Source organism: Cetorhinus maximus, chromosome 14 (genome assembly GCF_964194155.1).
Source record: "Cetorhinus maximus chromosome 14, sCetMax3.hap1.1, whole genome shotgun sequence".
In the NCBI taxonomy this organism is placed as follows: domain Eukaryota; kingdom Metazoa; phylum Chordata; class Chondrichthyes; order Lamniformes; family Cetorhinidae; genus Cetorhinus; species Cetorhinus maximus.
In genome coordinates, this window is record NC_135892.1 from 13,891,742 (window position 1) to 13,911,540 (window position 19,799).

The window sequence follows — 19,799 nt, forward strand, 5'->3', positions numbered from 1 at the left end:
TTTGCTGTAATTTGGATTTATTTCAGTGATACATATGCTTTCCATTTAATTTTCCCAGTTTTAAAGCAGTCCTCCACCTAGCCCCCAGCCCCTGCCGCACACCCTACATTTGTGTGTTTCTGCAGATTCTACTGTCTGCATTGGTTTGATGGTTATGAACTGCTTCCTTCATTCTCTATTTGAAGTCATCAGTATGGGTTGATTGAATTTCTGCTTTATAATCACACTTGGTTGTTCTTATTAATTCCACTCACAGTTGTTGCTCCTTTGTGGCCTTTTTAATAAAAGACGCCTTGTCTATTGTGGGCCATAGAGGTCACTATTATCAGCAGGAGTGCATTCTTGATGTATGTGTTTATTAAGTACATGGTTACATTCAAATTTGAATGAAGTATTTTTTAGCTTAATGCTCAATATGGATCATTCTTCCCGTCCCAGCCACTTTAACAAAAGGTGAATTGCATTTTCCTTGCCTACTATGGTGTACGTTCCTAATGCCTTGTTACCCTATTGTACGGTGAGCTGTCTTTAAAATGTATTGGGCACTCAGAACAAATTCTTCCTTTACAGCTGCTATTCGACTTTGGAATATGTGGTAGTTTTTTTTAAAAATGCTTCAATAAAGTTGAGGCATTTTAAGCCACTAAAGTAAAAATTCAAACTTCGTACAGTCATTGGGACCTGGTTGCTACAGCCTCTAATTTGAGGTTTGATCTTAATCTGTGGCTGTTGATATTTAACAAGGGGTGTTGGAGCTCTTGGCATATTTAAACTGTTGGAAAACTTCAGTTTTTGCTTTCCTCTTTGTGGTTTCTTATGTCTACTTCTGACTCATTAACTTTGACTTTGAATGTATCCTTGGCTGGAAAAATGTCATTTCTGATCCAGTGATCCACTGGCTCTTCTTGTGTTACTGCTGGTAATTATGGTTAACAAAAACTTCCTTGGAGAAAATCAGAGGAGCTGGTATCCAATTTATAAGCTTTTAATTTGCTAGTGTGCCATCTGGGTTGGAAAATAAAGGATAACATTTCTAATCTGAGCTCTCTAAAACTTGGTGTACTTGACATAAGGGATTGATGGGAAATCTAATGGGAAAACTACATTTTGACACTCATTGCCAAGGTCAGTGAATTTGCAACTCTGACTGCGAAACTGAGGTCTTTTAATGCATGAAAAATATCCTATTAAAATGTATAAATGATGCTTCCAAATACTAAATACCTAAGTAGAATAAGTTATGATATTGCAGTCATTAGGAGAGGTGTCCTGAGAGCATTGGAGGGTGGAGGATGGGGGAGTGGGACAGCCTCAAGTTCTGATAAGGTGAAAAGGGAGCTAGCTATGATAAACTGAAAAGAAAGTTTGCTAGATAAGACTGTGCACTAACAATTGGAAACTTTTAAATGGGAGATTATTTGGGTACAGGCTAGACAGTTCCCACTGGGAGTTATGATGATTCTGCAGAAGTTGCTGATTGTTGGATGAGTAGAGAAACGACCCTTGACAAATCTAGAGCTAATAATACACACCATTATGGAACTGAATACAGAAGAGAAGCAAGAAATATATATACTGCAAGAGGAATATGAATAAGACTGGCAAATAATATAAAAGGAGATGGTAAAGGAATTCATAAAAATAGAGAGTAATAGAATAGTTTGAGGCTAAGGCCTATCAGTAATGCTAAATGAATATTTTGCCTTGGTTTTCAGAGCTTAGAGGAATAATCGCTAACTTCTGGGTGCAAAAAGAGAAATTAGGGCCTTGAGTTAAGATAACTACATAGGTATGGGGGAATTGGTAAAACTAAGTGAAATGACATCTGAGAAGTGGTCGCTGAATTAGTAAATCAACAAAAAAAACTTGAATTTATATGGCCTCTCTTGTGTCCTCAAGACGTCGCATAGCATTTCACCGCCAGTGAATTACTTGTGAAGTGCACTCCTTGTTATACAGGCATGCACATAAACTAAATACATATAACAAGGTCTGAGAAAGAACATGAGTTACATGGCCTGATAGTTTGGTGATGGCGATGGTTGAGAGAGAAATGTTGGTCAGTAAGCTGTCTTCAAATAATGGCATGGGTTCTTTTAAATCCACTTGAGCAGACAAATGGAACCTTGGTTTAATGTTCCAATTGAAAGGTGCTGCCTCAAATGATGTGGCAGTTGCTAAGTACTGCACTGAAGTGGAAATCTAGATTATATATCCTCAAACTCTACAGTGTGGCTTGTGGAGAGACAGGAATCAAATCACTGAGTCAAGATGACACTTGGGAGCAGATCAGCAAAAGGCCAACAAGAGAGGTTAGAATCTTTTTATACAGATGGTGATGACATGGAATATCCCACCAGGAATAGTGGTGGAAGCAGAATTCATGATCTCTTTTGAAAGAGAATTGGATAGATTGTTGGAAAAGAATTTAAAAAGGTATAAGAACATTTAAATGGATACTGGGACTTTGGGGGCAAGTGCCAACTCATGGTCTGGATTTCACTGGTTTACGAATTGTAGTGAAACTTTTTGTCCACTCAAACTGGAAAAAAAATACCCAGCACTATATATTTGATAGACTTTAGTTCCAAATGTGGGTATGAGGAGCCCACTTTCAGTTGTGCTGGGATAGATTGCAGCAACTGGTAATTAATGGAAAAAATTTGAGGTGACTAGATTAAAAGTATCACAATAGTATATAATGTGTAATTGTATTACTGCCTTTATGTGTTAAATCTGTAGCCTCCTGGTGCCAATGTGTCTAGTGGCAAAATTGCTGCTGCATATAAGCCTTGTACTGTGCTAAGTGTGGGGTTGTTTTCTATATAGCAACACTTAATAAATTTCAATTTATTTTTCTAGACTGGAAGCTGAAACTCCATGTTAACTCTGACTTGTTATGAATTGGATTTGTTGTCTGTTAAAGCTCCCAGGCCCTCATGGTAATTGGTGACCCCCCTGGGATTAGAAGAAAAATAGTTCAGTCTCTGAAGCTGAAAAATTATGGCATTGCTAATGTGGAAATATGAAAACTATTTCCACAGTTCCTAGACCACGTACATGTGTTACAAATTTAACTGGTGCCAATTTCTGGATTAGTAAGGAAGGGTTTTGTTGAAAATAAGTTGATAGAAAATTTAAAGAGTAATTTCTGCAAAAACTATCTTTGATGCGATCTTTTGGATTGGTAGCAGAAGAAGGAAAGAATGTTTTTTTATTAAACAAAACTTCTAACAATGAAGCTGGATGTCAGTTTTGAATATTTTAAAGATCCTGCTAACTGTGTACTTGACCAGAGAGCACAGCTGTACTCCCTTAACTCTCTCCTCCATATTAGGGTTGTTTGTATTGTGAACTGGAAATGTGCTGAGAGCACACAAACACAATTTAGTTCTGAGAGGTTACCATAAATGTGTAGGCTTTTTCTTGATTAACAGTCAAATTACATTGTAGTATAATGCACTTGTAAAAATGAAGTGCTTTCAGCACACTTTTTATTTACTAACTATATACTATAAAGCAGCTGTATTTAATATGCACATTTCATCAGGTCTGGCAGCATCGGCGGAGAAGAAATCAGATAACGTTTCTTCTCCGCTGATGCTGCCAGACCTGCTGAGTTTTTCCAGGTAATTCTGTTTTTGTTTTGGATTTCCAGCATCCGCAGTAGCTTTTAGCTTTTTGTTTTTATGCACATTTCATCATTGTTTCTGTAAAGGAGGGTTCCCCATTTTACACAGTTCAGGAAAATAGTAACTAATGGGTGAAGTCTATGTAGGCAAGATGAAGCTTTAATGGGCTGCTTAACCATTTGGATGGTCACCAGACCAGAAAAGTGGTTTTTAAGTAAAAGTGAATCCAGCTCCATATCATTCAGTTGGCTCTATCGTTAAAAATGGAATCCTGTATAATTTGTAATCCATGAGAAGAGTTTGGCGAGGATGCAGAAGTCAGATGTTTCACATTTTGCCTTTGCTGTAGCAAAAGGCATCTACAATTCCATTGAGGGGCCTTCTCGACTGTTACATAAAAAACTCCTCCAATTGATTTCCATGTGAATTTGCCCTGGGTTTTGATCTGCTTATACTAGTAACTTATTATCAAAGACACATGAAACTCAAAGTACACCAAGCATCGGTGAATTTTCAAAACTTTTATCTATTAGAATTTTCTGTTGTACAATGCAAAATATTATAAACTTGTCTGAATTGTATTAAACTATGTTGTATTTATTTGCAGAAACTTTGAAAACAAATAATGAAAAAACTGTGTAAAGATTGCAAACTCTGAAGAAAAGTACTAAGTGTGCTAAACCACCTCGTCCAGCTCATGTTTTCTCCTGATCAAGAAAATCTTTCTTCATCCACCAAAGCACCCATTAAATATGGAGAAATCATTGTGTTAGGGTAAGCATTTGTGTGTGTGTTTTAAGGTTGGGTGGGAGGGTTGCGGGGAGTTAAAGGGAATTATTGGCTATTAGAGTTTTTGCCACAAACACTGAACCCTACCCTTTTGCTGTGCATTTAAGCAATTTTTTATTTGTAAAATAGGACTGTCTAATCCCTTTTTTAAGACTTTACTTAAAATCCACCACTTTGACCAAGCTTTTCATCACCCAAGCTACTATCTACTCCTTCAGCCCAGCACCCCTTTCTAAAATGGCATCTCTGTAAAGCATGGAGTATTTTTTGGTGTTACAAATGCAGATTGTTGATAGATGAGGTGATCTGTTCTCGTTTTGGTTTTATAGAAGCTCAGCATATTTGCAGATTTATTCTTTTCCTATGACTGTCTGCCTTTTTAAATTGTAATTTGAAACTGGGAGGTTTCCAAATCAGAAATGCTCTTGATTGATGCGACCATTCAGGATCTCTTCGCCTATGATAAATTGTCCTCTTATTCTGCATATTTCTTGGTTATTAAATTTAAAGAGAAGTGCATATACTTTTTAAAAATCTGCTATGCTAGTTACTTTATGAATTGTCCAAAAAAAGTGTCATTGAAATTATCACAATGAAGACCATTAGGAGGTTTTCTTTTTTAATTGGAGATTTAGTTTAAAAAAGCAGCAGTTGACAATACAGGAAGAACCTGTGTTAGTTGACATGAAGAAAACTTTCACCTGCATTGCCTGATAAATTTAAACGGCAATGCAGGCTCTTGTCCCTGTTATTTATATCACCCATATTCCTGGGGTGCAATCATTAAACTTGGTAGCAGTGGTGAGATGAGTAGGATTAAAAGTTGGTACATCTTTAGCAACCTTCTGTCTTGTGAGACAATGGTTTGTGCCTTGGTGGTCAACTCTAATATTGCCTGGTGTGATTCAGAAGGTTCACTCTACCATATTTGCTGCAGATAAAGACATATTTGGTTGAAAGTGGCAGGACTCGTGGCCTCTGTTTTCTCTGGGCTCTCTGTTTGACCAGCAAAGCTTACCATTTCTGTTTGCCTCTTCCCATGCCCTTCCAGACAGTTAGCCTCCAGCGATCACTGCCATTGGCAACTGTCTCCCAGCTGTCTGTGTCAATGTCGACCATCTTCATATCTCACTTGCATGTGTCCTTGTAGCAGAGGTATGGACGTCCAGCAGGTCATGATCCAGTAGCCAGTTCACTATACAGAAGGCCTTTGGGTATACGGCTGTCATCCATTCGATGAACGTGGTTGAGGCAGCACAGACGCTGTTGGCTTAGCAATGGGTGTATGCTGATGGAATTAGCTTGCTCCAGGACCTCTGAGTTAACGACTTTGTCCTGCCAAGAGATGCTGAGCATACGTCTGAGACAACGAAGGTGTTCAGCCTTTTCTCCTGCCTAGTACATGTTGTCCAGGCCTCACCACCGTAAAGGAATGCACTGAGGATGCAGGCTTGGCGGACTCAGGGTTTGGTGTTCTCGGTCAGGTTGCTGTTGTTCCACACTCTCTTACTCAGCTTGGACATAACAACTGCAGCTTTTTCAATGCATGTGTTGATTTCAGCATCAAGTGACAGCTGGTGATTGTAGGGCCTTTATATGTGAATCTATCAACAATCTCCAGTGTCACGTTGTCAATGCTGATAAATAGCGGCATGGCAACACCCTGGACCATGACATTTGTCTTCCTGGTGTAGATGATCATTCCAAACTGTACAGGCATGAAAGAGTCTGTCCATTTGCAGCTGAAGGTGTTCTCAATATGGAACGCTAGTGTGGCATCATCAGCGTAGGATAACTCTCTGATGAAGACCTGGCCTTCCTCTGTCTTGGACCTCAGACGAGCAAGGTTGAACAGCTTTCTGTCAGTACTGGTTTATAAGTGGACTTTCTCTGTAGATGACCTGAACGCGCATGACAGCAGAAAAGAGAAGAATTTGCCAACAGTGACAGTGCCAGAACACAACCCTGTTTGAACCCACTGTGGATCTTGGAGTTCTGATGTTGCCCTGTCATAGCTGACCTTACCCATCATGTTGTCATGGAAAGAGGAGATCACATTGAGCAGCTGCGGTGGGCAGCCAATTTTCTCCAGCAGCTTAAATGAACCACCTCAGCTCACATGGTCAAATGTCTTGGTGAGATCGATGAAGGCAATACATGGTGGTCCCTTTGTTCATAGCATTTCTCTTACAGCTGCTGAACTGAGAAGATCATGACAGTTGTAGATTTTTCAGTTCTGGAATCACACGGGGATTCAGGATGGATGCATTCAGCCAGGATGTGCAGTCTGACAAGTGAAACACAGGCCAATACTTTTCCCACATTGCTCAGCAGGGAGATGACTCGATAGCTGTTGCAATCGCTGCAGTCGCCCTTGTTCTTGTACAGGACCACAATCTTTGCATCATGCGTATCCTGGGGCATTGCCTCCCCAGCAAAGGTCAAGAACTTTGTGCAGATGCTGCAGGAATGCTGGTTTCCTGTGCTTGATGAGTTCAAACAGTATAGCATCATCACCTGGAGCTTTGCCAATGGCAAGCAAATCAATAGCTTTGCTAAGCTCCTCCACTGTGGCTAGATGGTACTTAAATTTCATATTGCTGAAAATAATACCTGTTTTTTCTGTGAGGCTAATACTTTTTTTTAAGCTCAGAAACTTGGACCATGGACTGAGTTGTATCCTTCAATGTATAGATTTCCTAATTTCAACACCTAAAATTATTTGAATTATTAGTGGAAATCTGTTTAATAACAGACTAAACAGGATAAGTTTTCGCTTTCAAGCAGATGGAATGGTATTACTCCCCTTGATGCCAACTCTCCATTTCGGCCTGTTTCTCATCTTACCCTCACCCTCCTGCCCCTCCACCCCTGTTGGTAACGGAAAGCTTGGAGGAAGGGATGCAGAGGGTTTTACAACTGAGCACTTCATCCTTTTGCACTTCTTCATCACAGTGCATTTTTATGGTTGCCATCTCTTACTTTTTCTTATAGAGTTCTCTGAGTAGAGAGTAATGGGACAGAGATCTCTTTGGGGATTGAAATATTTTTGTAAGTAAAGATTGGAAAATCCCTAGGTAGGGTAGCACTTGTATCTGGTGCTATGCAGCTGAAGTAAGATCAGAGAGAATCAATGGCTTGGTTCCACACCTATCTGGAAAATGGCGACGTATCCAAAAAGTAAGTAGTTTTTTCCTACCTGTCCCATTCTTTTCACTCAACCAAAAATGCTTGCCATTTCCCAGCATTTTGGGAAAATAGCCCCTATGTTCAGTTCATTCCCATTTGTGTTTCTGGTTTCTGGATTGAATGTGAAGTGAAGATTTTAATAATGCAGGCACATTGGTCCAGCTTCACTTCTTGTCACAATAAGTGATGCTTAATCCAATGACTGAGTCACAAATCATACTTCTGCAGTGCCGTTGGTTTTTTTATATTTGAGTGTCATTGATAAGTGGAAAACATTAAACGCCTGCTGTTGACTTGTAAATCAGTCATGCAAAAGATCTGTTCTGATTTTTGAGACATGTGGGGGATGAGGGTTGGCTTGACTTCTGACCTTTGCTCTGGAAACAGTATAGTATTTGATAGTATTTTCAGTTAAATAACTTGTAAGTTGACATTCATAGTAATAGATAAGCTGCTCAACTGTGTCCACGCACTATATTGCTGATAGAAATTGTAACAACTTTCGGTTTAAAATTTGCTCAAATCATCGTATAAAACAGAAGCATCAGGTATCATGAACGTTTGGCATTCGGAGAGTTAATGGAAGTCGCCTTAAAGCAGCAGAGTGTTTAATTATTTAAAGTAACCAGAGTTTAGGACTTAGCTAGAATTATAAATATTTAATTACGATATTTTCAGTATTGGATTTCTCCTTCTATTCTATAAGGTACAACGGATCTCTACCAAATGGAGACCGAGGACGAAGAAAAAGCAGATTTGCTTTATTTAAAAGACCAAAGCCAAATGGTGTGAAACCCAGCACAGTGCATGTAACCTGTACTCCTCAAGCAGAGAAGGTATGTCTTTGAAAATTGCAATTACCAGTTAATAAATAGACGGGAACCTAGTTTACCCTGAACCCTTTTAAAGGCTGCATGCACTAGAAAGACAAAGTGGATTAGAATAAAAATGTTCATTCTTTGTATATATGAATTAGGAGTAGGAGTAGGCCATTCAGCCCCTTGAGCCTGCTCCGCCATTCAATAAGATCATGGCTGATCTGATTGTGGCCTCAACTTCACTTTCCTTCCTACCCTCTATACCATTTGACTCCCTTGTCAATCAAGATTCTATCTAACTCAGCCTTAAAAATGTTAAATGATCCTGCCTCCACCACTCTCTGGGGAAGAGAGTTCCACAGACTAATGACCATCTGAGAAGAAGAAAATTCTCCTCATCTCTGTCTTAAATGGGAGACCCTTATTTTTAAACTGTGTTCTGTAGTTCCAGTCTCTCCCATAAGGGGAAACATCCTTTCAAGTCCCCTCAGGATCTTATATGTTTCAATAAATCGTCTCTCGTTCTTCTAAACTCCAATGGATACAGGTCCAACCTGTCAAACCTTTCCTCATAAGAAAAGCCCCCCATCCCATGAATCAGTCACGTGAACCTTCTCTGAACTGCTTCTAATGCATTTATGTCCTTTCTTAAATAAGGAGACCAAAACTGTACACAGTACTTTAGATGTGGTGTCACAAATACCTTATAAAACTGTAGCAGAACATCCCTACTTATATATTCCATTCCCCTTGCAATAAACAGCAACATTCCATTTGCTTCCTATTGACTCGCTGTACTTGCTTACTAACTTTTGTGATCATGTATCAGGACACCCAGATCCCTCTGTACCTCAGGGTCCTGCAATCTCTCTCCATTTAAACAGTGTGCTGCCAAAATGGACAAGTTCACATTTTCCCACATTATACTCCAAATATCAAATTTTTGCTCACTCACCCAAACTATCTAAATCCCTCTGCCAGACTCCTTATGTCCTCTTCACAACTTACTTACCTCCCTATCTTGGTGTCATGTTTGTGGGTGTGGTTGCTTTGTCTTTTGTTAGAGTTTTGGTTTAGTGAGCAAGAGAACGGGGCTTGTGGCAGTCTCAGCTAAACAGATATCTCTAGCTCTGTAATGTGAGGTGAGGGCAGAGGAATGGAGGTTTCTAGCGGAGAAAAGAAGCTGGGTATAGTGATCCTGGAATGATGTTAGCAGAAGAGAACGGTGCTTGATGTGATCCAGCCACAGCTGGTGATAGATGGCTAAGCTACTTGTGTGCCAAATGTGTTCAAGTCTGTGTCACGTGGACAAGGGAACATAGCAAGGGGAACAACCAGAAATGGAGAGTGATGGGCAAGGTACAAAGGTGAACATCTGATGGAGCAGGTTTGCAGCTTTGGAGTATCATGGTGAACAGAAGGACAAAAGCTAGGAAGTTGGCACCTTCTAAATGCAATTTTCAGCGAATTGGGGAGAACATCTTTTTCAGGCATGATGCAAAAGAAAGTGTGGAAGTAGGGAGTAGGGTGTGTGACTAGTGAATGCTTCAAAGAAGTGGTTGGAGGTGGCCTTGTCTGTGATTGAGACTATTGGAGTAAAGAGACCACCCATAAGTTAGCATGGTTGAGAGGAATGAGAAGACAACTGAAATCACCAAGCAGTGTAGAGGCTAAGGGAAAAACCCCAAGAAGGGTACTACGAGAAACTGGATGGGACTGTGGTTGGAGAGGATTTTAAAGGACAAGCAAGAGGGATTGAATAAGACGAAATGCTAGAAGGAAGTGAGGAAGAGATCTGCGTGTGATTTGGTGATGGGGGGCACACTGCTAGTGTGGTGCTGTGCCTTGGAGTGGCAATGCTGATTACCAACATTCCTGACCTGATGGCAGAGGGAAGATCTTTGATTGTTGAACCAAGAACCCTGCGATGATGCACGATGAGACATCTGGGGCTGTGGTAATTGGCTGGCTATAATGTCTGCCGTCTTCCTGGGTGTCAGGAGCCACAGCCACTGCCGCTGGAAAATTTACACATCCTGTTCAGTCACAGGAAACCTTGACATTGTCAGCTATTCTCAGTTCCCTTCTGGCATACAGCTCTTTGGGCATCTTCCACAGCATACCTCTTGATGGTGCTATTCACAATTTTTTTTCATCACCTTACTGATGATTGGGATGAGTTTAATTGATTGGACAGTTAATTGGATTAGTGAACCGCTAATTGGTTTTTTTTACAACAATTGACAACGGCTTCATGGTCATCATTAGACATTTACTTCCAGACTTTTATTGAACTCAAATTCTGCTGTGGTGGGATTCAAACCCAGGTCCCCAGAGCATTGCCCTGGGTCTCTGGAATACTAGTCCAGCGATAATACCACTATGCCATCGCCTCCGCCCCTGTTCATCCTGTTATCATGGTTAGGACCACTGTAATGTTCCTTCCATGATACAGAATTGAACTGGTTGCTGTTATTGCCAAATCACTCCACTCCATTTATATTGTGGAGGGGGAACAGCAACAATTAAGCTTCAGGTGGAACTCCTGAAGTCACTAATGCTTTGTGGAAGGAAGAAACATTAATTTCTGCACAACATTAAAGTCTCATTTCATATTCATTCCAATACTACATTTGTAGTATTCACATGTACATCATTTTCAATAATAGAAAATTAGTAGCAATTTCTAGACCTAGGGCAAAGTTTCTGGAGTAATTACTATCTCTGGTAGAAGAAAAGCAGATCAGAGCCAGGAAAAAGAGATGAGGAAAAAAATGACAAATTCAAAATATGAAGATCCAAATGTCACAGTAAAGTTCATGTCAAGGAATTTAGTGGGTTATGGGGGAAGCTGTTTGGAGTCAGCTCCCATGGTTATACATTACTGAGAGAAACCTTGTATATTAAACTATTTTTGCTTCTCAATTTGCACACTAGGTTAGAAAATGTGTTGTAAATTTCATTTTTCTTTACTTGTTTTTAAATTTGGGTTGAAAGCATGCTCACAGAAGAACATCTGTCACTTATTACAGATCAGTGATCAGCAATTCTTTTCCTAGTTTAATTAGTGATGCTGACTTGATAGTGAAAAGAGCTGATGTTTTTTGGCAAGTTCTGTACTCTGTGTGGTGCCGCATAAATTGAATGTGGATGGATTTCAAAGAAGATGAGTGATGTGCTTTTTATAGATGCTACTCAAACCTTTCAGCTTTTCTTACATCAGCGTATTTCAGAGAGTGGAAAATGATGCAGTAAACTAATGGACCTAAGTCTTATCTTCTCCCCTTTTCCACATGTAACTGGTGATGCTTGGGATTCCCTGCTGGTTCAAAGGGTATATGTTCAATCTTTTGTGCTAATTGACTTTACAGATTTGCAATGTCCCTGGCGCATGCCAGGATTGTGGATTGCGACAAAGAACCTAGCATTTTCTGAGCTGAGAAGGGGAAACAATCCAGTTATCCTGGCTGGAGTGTGTGTAAGCATGTCAGATAAGCACAAGTTCAAGATTGGCTGTCATGCCTTTTCATGATTAAATTGCTGATTGATACTTATTGACTAGATGCAATTATTTCCTCAACATCTCAGTCCTGTGCACAGTAGCAATGCCTAAAGCTCAAGTTTGGGAAAGGGACGAGTTGCTCGAGCTATACTTAAGTAGTTTTGGAAACTGGTCCTTCCAGACGCTAAGCATTTTCACATAGTTCAAAACGATCCAGAGCAAATGGAATCCAAACATGAAGGCTCAATTCAGGACTATTGGCACCAGGGTGTTTGTGCCTCAGGTTTCCCCACTCAATCCCCCAAAAAAAACAAGAAAACTTTCATTAACATTTTCAAAAACTCTCTTCAAAGGTAAGGAGTGAGCACAAATTTGTGAGGAAGAGACTGATAATTAATTTGCTATGATATTTGGCAGTTGTTGACTGGTTGAAGTTAATGGGTGATAAAATTGCGGCTCCCGTCCATTTCTACAGTGAAGGTGAGGGAGATGATGGAAGTGACAAGGTAGTGGTGATGTTCTTGGGCCTGTATGGGGATATGATCCCACAGCAGGGATGGTTTGGTATTGTGAATATTTAGAAACCTGAGCTGTTTTTTAAAGGTTGCTGGGAATGTACTCCTTTAGTTTCATGATCTTTCTTTCATTTAACTGACTCTTTTTTTTATATATAGGCAATAAGCAACAAGGACCAACACAGTATTTCATATACACTGTCACGTGCTCAGACAGTGGTGGTAGAATATACACATGACAACAATACAGATATGTTCCAGGTAACTTGTGTTCCTTTTTAAAAAGCTTTAATGTTTAGTTCATGTAAAACAGCGCAGGCACTTAAATGTGACTTTGGCCTATAGTTTAAAACCCCATAAACAAGTATAATCCAAATAAGTGAAGTCCCAGCTCACTTTTGCACACTTATTCATCACACTAGCAATATAAATCGGGTGATCTCTCTCTTCTATCTCACACTGAGTGGAAATTAATTTTGGGCTGACACCCAATTCATCCTTGTATCAACAACAGCAATTCTGTTGCTCACACTTAGGGTTTTTAGCTTATTTATCGGACAATTCTCTCTCCACGTTGTCCTTATTGTTATTAAAAAGATAGAAAAACATGCATTTTTATAAAGTTTACATCACTTAACATACTGCAATCTTGGCAACGCACCATTTATTATAAGAATAAAGTCTTTTTTACCAAATTGGACTTTGACTACAGCTAAAATTGTTGGTCAGGTTTTAAAATTACATATCCTGCCACTGACTTTTCATACATTGACTGACACCCTACAATGCTACTTGCATTGTCTTCCAACATTATGTAATTACATGTAGTAAGTGACCAGTTCCAAACTCTCAAAAGTTCGAAGATACCAAAGTGTAGTTATTGTGTGTGACATTCCTGAACCATATTGTAAAATGTACCTGTAATGTATTTTCATAAAATTGCAGCCTAGCTGATTCATAAAATTTTTAATATGGAAGATCCATCTGCTGTTAAGATGAAATCTTAAAATTGTATACAAAATTTAGATTAAAGGCACTACATGTTCATGACACAGAACTTCACTCTGGTCTCTGACATTTGTAAGGGGTGTGGCATGCCAGATGTAACAAACTCGATAGATAGTGAAGGTGGTTATTTCTCTGCCATGCATCCAAAAAATAGGAATAAAAAGTATTGATGACCAAGAAGTTGAGAAGTTTAAGCTCCAGGAAAGATATTTGTCTATCGTGAAAGGCCTGCTTTTGATCAAAGGCGTCGGATCCTGTTAAGACTAGATGTACCTGCTACCTATGTTTTCCATAACCTCAGTTCACGGTTGTCCAAGTCACTGATGGCATGGAATTCCCAGGGGGTGCCAGCAGTATCTGCATGCAGAATCATAAGACTTCGATGAAGAAAACTGAATTTCAAAGAATTTTTAAATATTGCTGAAAAAAAGAGACATCCTGTTGAAGCTTTTTATCTTGCACTCATTAGGGCAGCTATGCAAGAATACCAACTGTAAAGGGAACAAAAATTTCTTCCTGCATGAGAAGCGGGTACTGATTGGTTGGCAAGTGGACTCCTCTTGTAGAGGCATTGCCATGGAGAATGCACCAGGGAATGGCTGTCCCCCAAGCTATTGTTTAGTTGAAAAAGGCGCAATGTGTGGACTTGCTCCTTCTGCAAAAGACCTGCGTGTGAATATATGTAGCTTCTGGCATATGTAAGTGAGCCACACTGCAAGCCCAACCAATAATCCTAAATTGGTTGTCAGTGAAATTCCTAGCACAATAAGGATTGTTTAGCAAGTGTTGTCCAATCGTGGAATCACATCTAATGTTGGACACTGTTTTGAGTTTTGCGAGCTTGGGCTGGTTGGGTATGGCCGGTAGTTTGCCAGTTGCAAACAACCGAAGGGATGTGCTGTTTGAAGTGATCCTCCAGTCATTGGGTCATCCGGCCCACATACCTGGCATCACACTGGCACTGAAATTCATATACCACATTATTCATTTTTGTGATAGGTAGAATGTCTGTTTGGCTTGATGGCAGCGTCCTGTTAGTGGAGAATACCACTCGTGTTGCTACTGCATAGTAGCAGCGTGAAACGGCTAGCTTCACCTGTCGCACAAATTTTTGAGAGACTGTACCCTTGCAGGGTAATGGGACGTAGACTGGGCACTTTTCAGGACCAAAAGTGGCGGCCTTAGGCCCATTCGTAAGTTTGCATGATATAAAGCGAGCAATGATCTGATCAGTGTAGCCATTATCCTGCAGGATGACTTTGATGTGCCCTATTTCAGCATCAAGCTTGTACAGCAAGCAAATGGCTCGGGCCCTATTTACGAGGTTGTCGATAAGGCCAATCTTATAGTGCGTGGAACTGTAGGAATCCCAATGCATATATTGACTAGTGAAGGTAGGCTTGCAGTAGATAGTAGTGGAGAACCCATTGGCATATTTCTCAACAGCACGTCAAAGAAAGGGTGTTCATTTGACTGCTCTATTTCAAAGGCGAATTTGAGGGTAAGATGGAACCCATTAAGGTATGTAAGGAAATTCTTACATGCGGCTGTGGGTTCAAATATAGCAAATGTATCATTTTTGTATCGGAAGTATGCAAGGGGTAAGAGATTAGGTGTCATTCCATCAAAAACACGTTTCTCGTGGAAACTGACAAAGATGGTTGTGAGAGCTGGGCCTAGAGGGGAACCCATGATAACACCATCTATTTGGGCATACATGGTGTTGTTAAAACTGAACTCCACTGTAGGGCCCTGTCCTTTGCTGACAGAAGGAGCATGTCCATGCATTGCATCTTTTTCAACAGAACAAAAGCTTGGGGGAACAGCCATTCCCTGGTTCATTGGTCAAGACCAATCAGTGTTGACCTACCTGGTTTGAATTTGAACAAAAACTTGGCAGTTAACTGTTCCCTGATGCACTCTCCATGGCAATGTCTCTACCAGAGGAGTCCACTTGCCAACCACTCAGTACCCTCTTCTCATGCAGTCCTTTTATGATTGGTATTCTTGTGTATCTGTCCTGATGAGTGCGAGACGAAAAGCTTTGACAGTATGTCTCTCTTTTTTCCAGCAATATTCAAGTTCTGTACATCAATTTCAAAATGGTTTGCTACTCTGGTGTTCTACCATCTTGCAATAAATGTGTTTTGTACTTATAAATGCATAGCCTGTTAGCATTTGTTTTCAAATCTGTAGGGATGTTAAAGAGCCATAATGGCTATCTGATATAGTTTTCACTTAATAACCTGAGGAAAAGTTAATTGTTAATTCTACAATAAGTTATTTAGTGCATGCATGGTGTACAAGTTTCAATTCACTCGAGGCATGCAGCATTGGCTGCACTATTTCTGTGAGCACAAATAGGAGTGAGGAAACTCAATTTTTTTTCTTCAGGCAGTACCATATTACAATTTAAGAGTGTTGTTTGATCTTTTGTATGCCACCAATGAGATCAGGTTTAGTTTGATTTTGATGCACAAGGTCAATGGAAATATAGCTCCAATACTCACATGGCTACAGGTGAAAACCATGACAGTTGAAGTACATAAAGTTGGTCTTCCTGAAAATAAGCTGTGAAAGATTCCAGAAAGTTGTATCAGCAGAACATTATCCCGATTAAGATATTGGTTTATGAAGTCAACCAATAGGTTCATCTGAACTGTTGCAAAATAATGGCTTGATGAGAAAGTTCCATGCATCGAGTGTTTTCATCCACCAGGAAAAGTTCCAAATGGATTGCATTTTATTCAAGTGTTGTATTCAGAAATCTGGCAATCTGTCACAGCCTTTGGGATGCACACTTTCAAAAGTACTTATAATTCAGTGCCCAGAGAGTAAGTAATCAGTATGCAGTACACACATTGGGCTTGATGCAGCTGCTCATAAGCACGCTTATCAACAATGGGTTCCTTTGACTTCTGTACCTTTTATGCCTACCATTAGATGATTGGTCCAGTGATGCTCCCTCTCAACTCTGCAAAACCCAGAATGTTCTGGAATTGATTGCCAATCACAAAATTCCAGTCAAAGCATGACATCTGTCCTTGGTCATTAGTTCCAAAACCCTCCTTGAGTGTAGGCTTGACATAGTTATTTTGGCACCTTGGAATCGATGTGGCAGCGATCTTTGCAGTACCAAATATTAAAATTATCATGACAATTTTGCAGTTTCTCATGGAGTAACTCCTGAATTCTAATCTGTTCTTCCATGTGGCTGATCCCAGTTGGAATTCCCTAATAGGCCCTCCACTGTTAGCAGGAAATTCTGGATATGCTCAGCTGAGTAAAACCAGTGTTGTGTCTCCATGGGATGCATGGTTGGAGCAGAGTATGCCACAGCTCTGCTTGAGTCATTTTGTTCTGCAGCGGTTTCTGGAGGAAAATTTAGTCAAAATGAAGAATAAGTGTATTCATCGCAGAAAAGGAAATAGAAATAGAAGGCAATTGGGTGCTGCCTTCTCCCAGATATTCCAAATAAAATGTAACCTGATTTTCTTTCAGATATTGTGCCCCCTGCTGTATATTTTCAGTCCTGTTTTAAGTTCCAGTATTTGTATGCATATTTTAAAAAAATATCAATTTAAGTTCTATACGGGCCTGTGCTCTAACTTTCTGACTTTATATTGCGCCTCCCCAATACTCCCAAGTATGATTTTCCCCCACTCAAACCTTTAAGGAAAACTGTCTACTCAACTAAGTTTGAGTTCCACCACTCCCTACATTAGCTGAATAGAAATAATGTAGTGGCCTCCCCTGATCAGTTCAACACCCGAAAGCAAGTTTGCAAAATAATATTAGAAATGACTGTGGTGATGGAGAGAATTACATTTAACAAAAATGTTTTTTCTGTTGTTGTCCCTTTTTTAAGATTGGCCGTTCAACCGAGAGCCCGATTGATTTTGTGGTGACGGACACTGTACCAGGAAGTCAGAGTAATGCTGATACTCAATCCGCTCAGAGCACCATATCCCGATTTGCATGTCGTATTATATGCGAAAGGAATCTTCCCTACACTGCCAGGATATATGCAGCTGGATTTGACTCATTTAAGAATATTTTCCTTGGAGTAAGTCAAATGGAAAGTAAGCTGTTGACTGCATTATGTTTGGGTTTGAAATATTTTTGCCCCAATGGAAGCTCATGTTTGTTTCTTCCTCTTTCAGGAGAAGGCTGCCAAATGGAAAACTTCTGATGGTCAGATGGATGGCTTAACCACAAATGGCGTCCTTGTTATGCATCCAAGACTTGGTTTTACAGAGGATTCCAAGCCAGGAGTCTGGAGAGAAATATCTGTCTGTGGCAATGTTTTTACCCTGAGAGAAACGAGATCAGCACAACAGCGAGGAAGAATGGTAAGACCCTAGGAACAAGATTGTAAAAATATATTGAGATAATAAGAAGGATTTCTTGAATTTTGAGGCTTTTTAAGATAGAATCTTCAACCTAATGAAATATTCAATTAAAGGAGCAGTATTTTAAACTTGATACCGTAGTATTTTAAAATCAAAGTTAGGAAATCAGATCCATTGGGAACTATAGGAGTCATTCTGCTGATATTTGCTTCTAATTACTTTATAAGCTGTTTAACTAGACATAAGCCATTGTACATTGGAATGATTGTACACTTATTCCCTATTGAAACAAAATTGGTACAATTCTCTTTATTGCCTTATTTGAATGGTTCAGTTTATATGCTAACCTGAAACTGATAATTTGCCACTTTCAACACTTGCATGCTTGTAAAATGTTACTGCTGTTTTTGAACTATTACACTCTTAATTTTAATTCATCACACACGTTTATAGATTGGTTGGTTGCAGAATTACTCCAAATTAAATTGCCTTAGTCTTTTTTTAATTCTTTCAAGGGATATGTGCATCACTGGGTAGGCCAGCATTTGTTGCCCTTCCCTAATTGCCCCTAAGAAGGTGGTGGTGAGCCACCTTCTTGAACCGCTGCAGTCCATGTGGTGTTTGCATACCCACAGTGCTGTTAGGGAGGGAGTTCCAGGATTTTGATCAAGTGACAGTGAAGGAACAGCAATATAGTTCTAGGTTGGGATTGGTGTGTGGTTTGGAGAGGAGCTTGAACGTGGTGGTATTCCCACGCATCTGCTGCCCTTCTCCTTCTCGATGGTAAGAGGTCACGGGTTTGGAAGGTGCTGTCGAAGGAGGCTTGGTGAGTTCCTGCGTCTTGTAGATGGTACACACTGCTGCCACTGTGTTTCGGTGATGGAGAGAATGGATGTTAAAGTAGTGGATGGGGTGCCAATCAAGCAGGCTTCTTTGTCTTAGATGGTGTCGAGCTTCTTTAGTGTTTTTGGAGCTTCATTCATCCAGGCGTAGACTTTGATTTATGACTCTGTAATGCGGGAGTTATTGAGGCACAGCCAACGTTTTCTCACATTGCTGCAGCGTCTGTTGACCAGCTGGAGATCTCTACTGACAGTTTGGTGACCGTTCATCTTGTGTCACTATCGCCCACTGCATGACCTGACGGACAGGTCATGATGACGGAAATTGGGCTGTCTTTTACAGGTAATGGATGAACATGGAGGTTGTCCTGAGCACTTTCTTACTTCAGTATTGGGTATAGATTCCCTCCAGTGTGCCTAGAATTCTTCAAAGACATCTGGTATCGAAGGTGTCCAGCTTCCTTTCTTGGCAATTTTTCAGGTTCCAAGTTTCACAAACATATAGAAGAGTGGAGAACATATTTGCGTCGTAGAACCTAAGTTTTGTTTTCATGGAAAGCTTTTCACTGTTCCAAATCTTTTTTTCAGTTGGTTGAAAGCTGTTGCTTTACCAATTCTTGCATTGAGCTCTTTGACTATGGCTCACTGGATATTAATGGAACTGCCCGGATAAGTGATGTCCACTGTGATGTCAACTTTGTTTTGATTGACATAAACACCTGATGGTTGTTGGTGGTTTCCTAAATTCATATTTTTTGTTTTCTTGGCATTTATGAGTCCCATTCTCTCAGCCAGTTTGCATATTGCTGATTGAGTTAATGAGCTGTTGAAACCCTGTTATGCTGTCTGACAGGGCAGCGATATCATCAGCAAAGTCCAAATCTGTAAGTTAACCATCATTGATCCATTTCAATCCAAAGATTAGCCTTGATTGACTTCCTTAATATCTAGTCAATGACAACAACAAAAAGAAGAGGGGAAAGGATACAACTTTGCCTGACCCAGCACATGAAATCAGTCAATGTAATCATCTCTGTCCTAACACAGCATCTGGACTTCTCATAGACTTTCTCAATAGCTGGAACCATCCTTGCTGGGATGCTGTATGGAGAGATTTTCCAGAGTGAAGGTCAATATAGGCTATCAAAGGCC

The 19,799-nt window shown here is 40.0% G+C and overlaps 1 protein-coding gene across 8 annotated transcripts in view; it reads left to right on the plus strand.

Annotated features, from left to right (window-relative positions):
• The window catches only part of peli1b (pellino E3 ubiquitin protein ligase 1b), a 38,240-nt gene that overhangs the window by 14,803 nt on the left and 3,638 nt on the right, over positions 1–19,799 (plus strand). For all 8 annotated transcript variants that reach the window (XM_078556537.1, XM_078556538.1, XM_078556534.1 and 5 more), the window contains 5 exons: positions 4,240–4,406; positions 8,317–8,446; positions 12,605–12,706; positions 17,322–17,519; positions 17,617–17,805. In XM_078556537.1, the coding sequence (XP_078412663.1) occupies positions 4,330–4,406; positions 8,317–8,446; positions 12,605–12,706; positions 17,322–17,519; positions 17,617–17,805 (696 nt within the window). In that variant the 5' untranslated portion in view covers positions 4,240–4,329. The remainder of the gene's footprint in view (positions 1–4,239; positions 4,407–8,316; positions 8,447–12,604; positions 12,707–17,321; positions 17,520–17,616; positions 17,806–19,799) is intronic.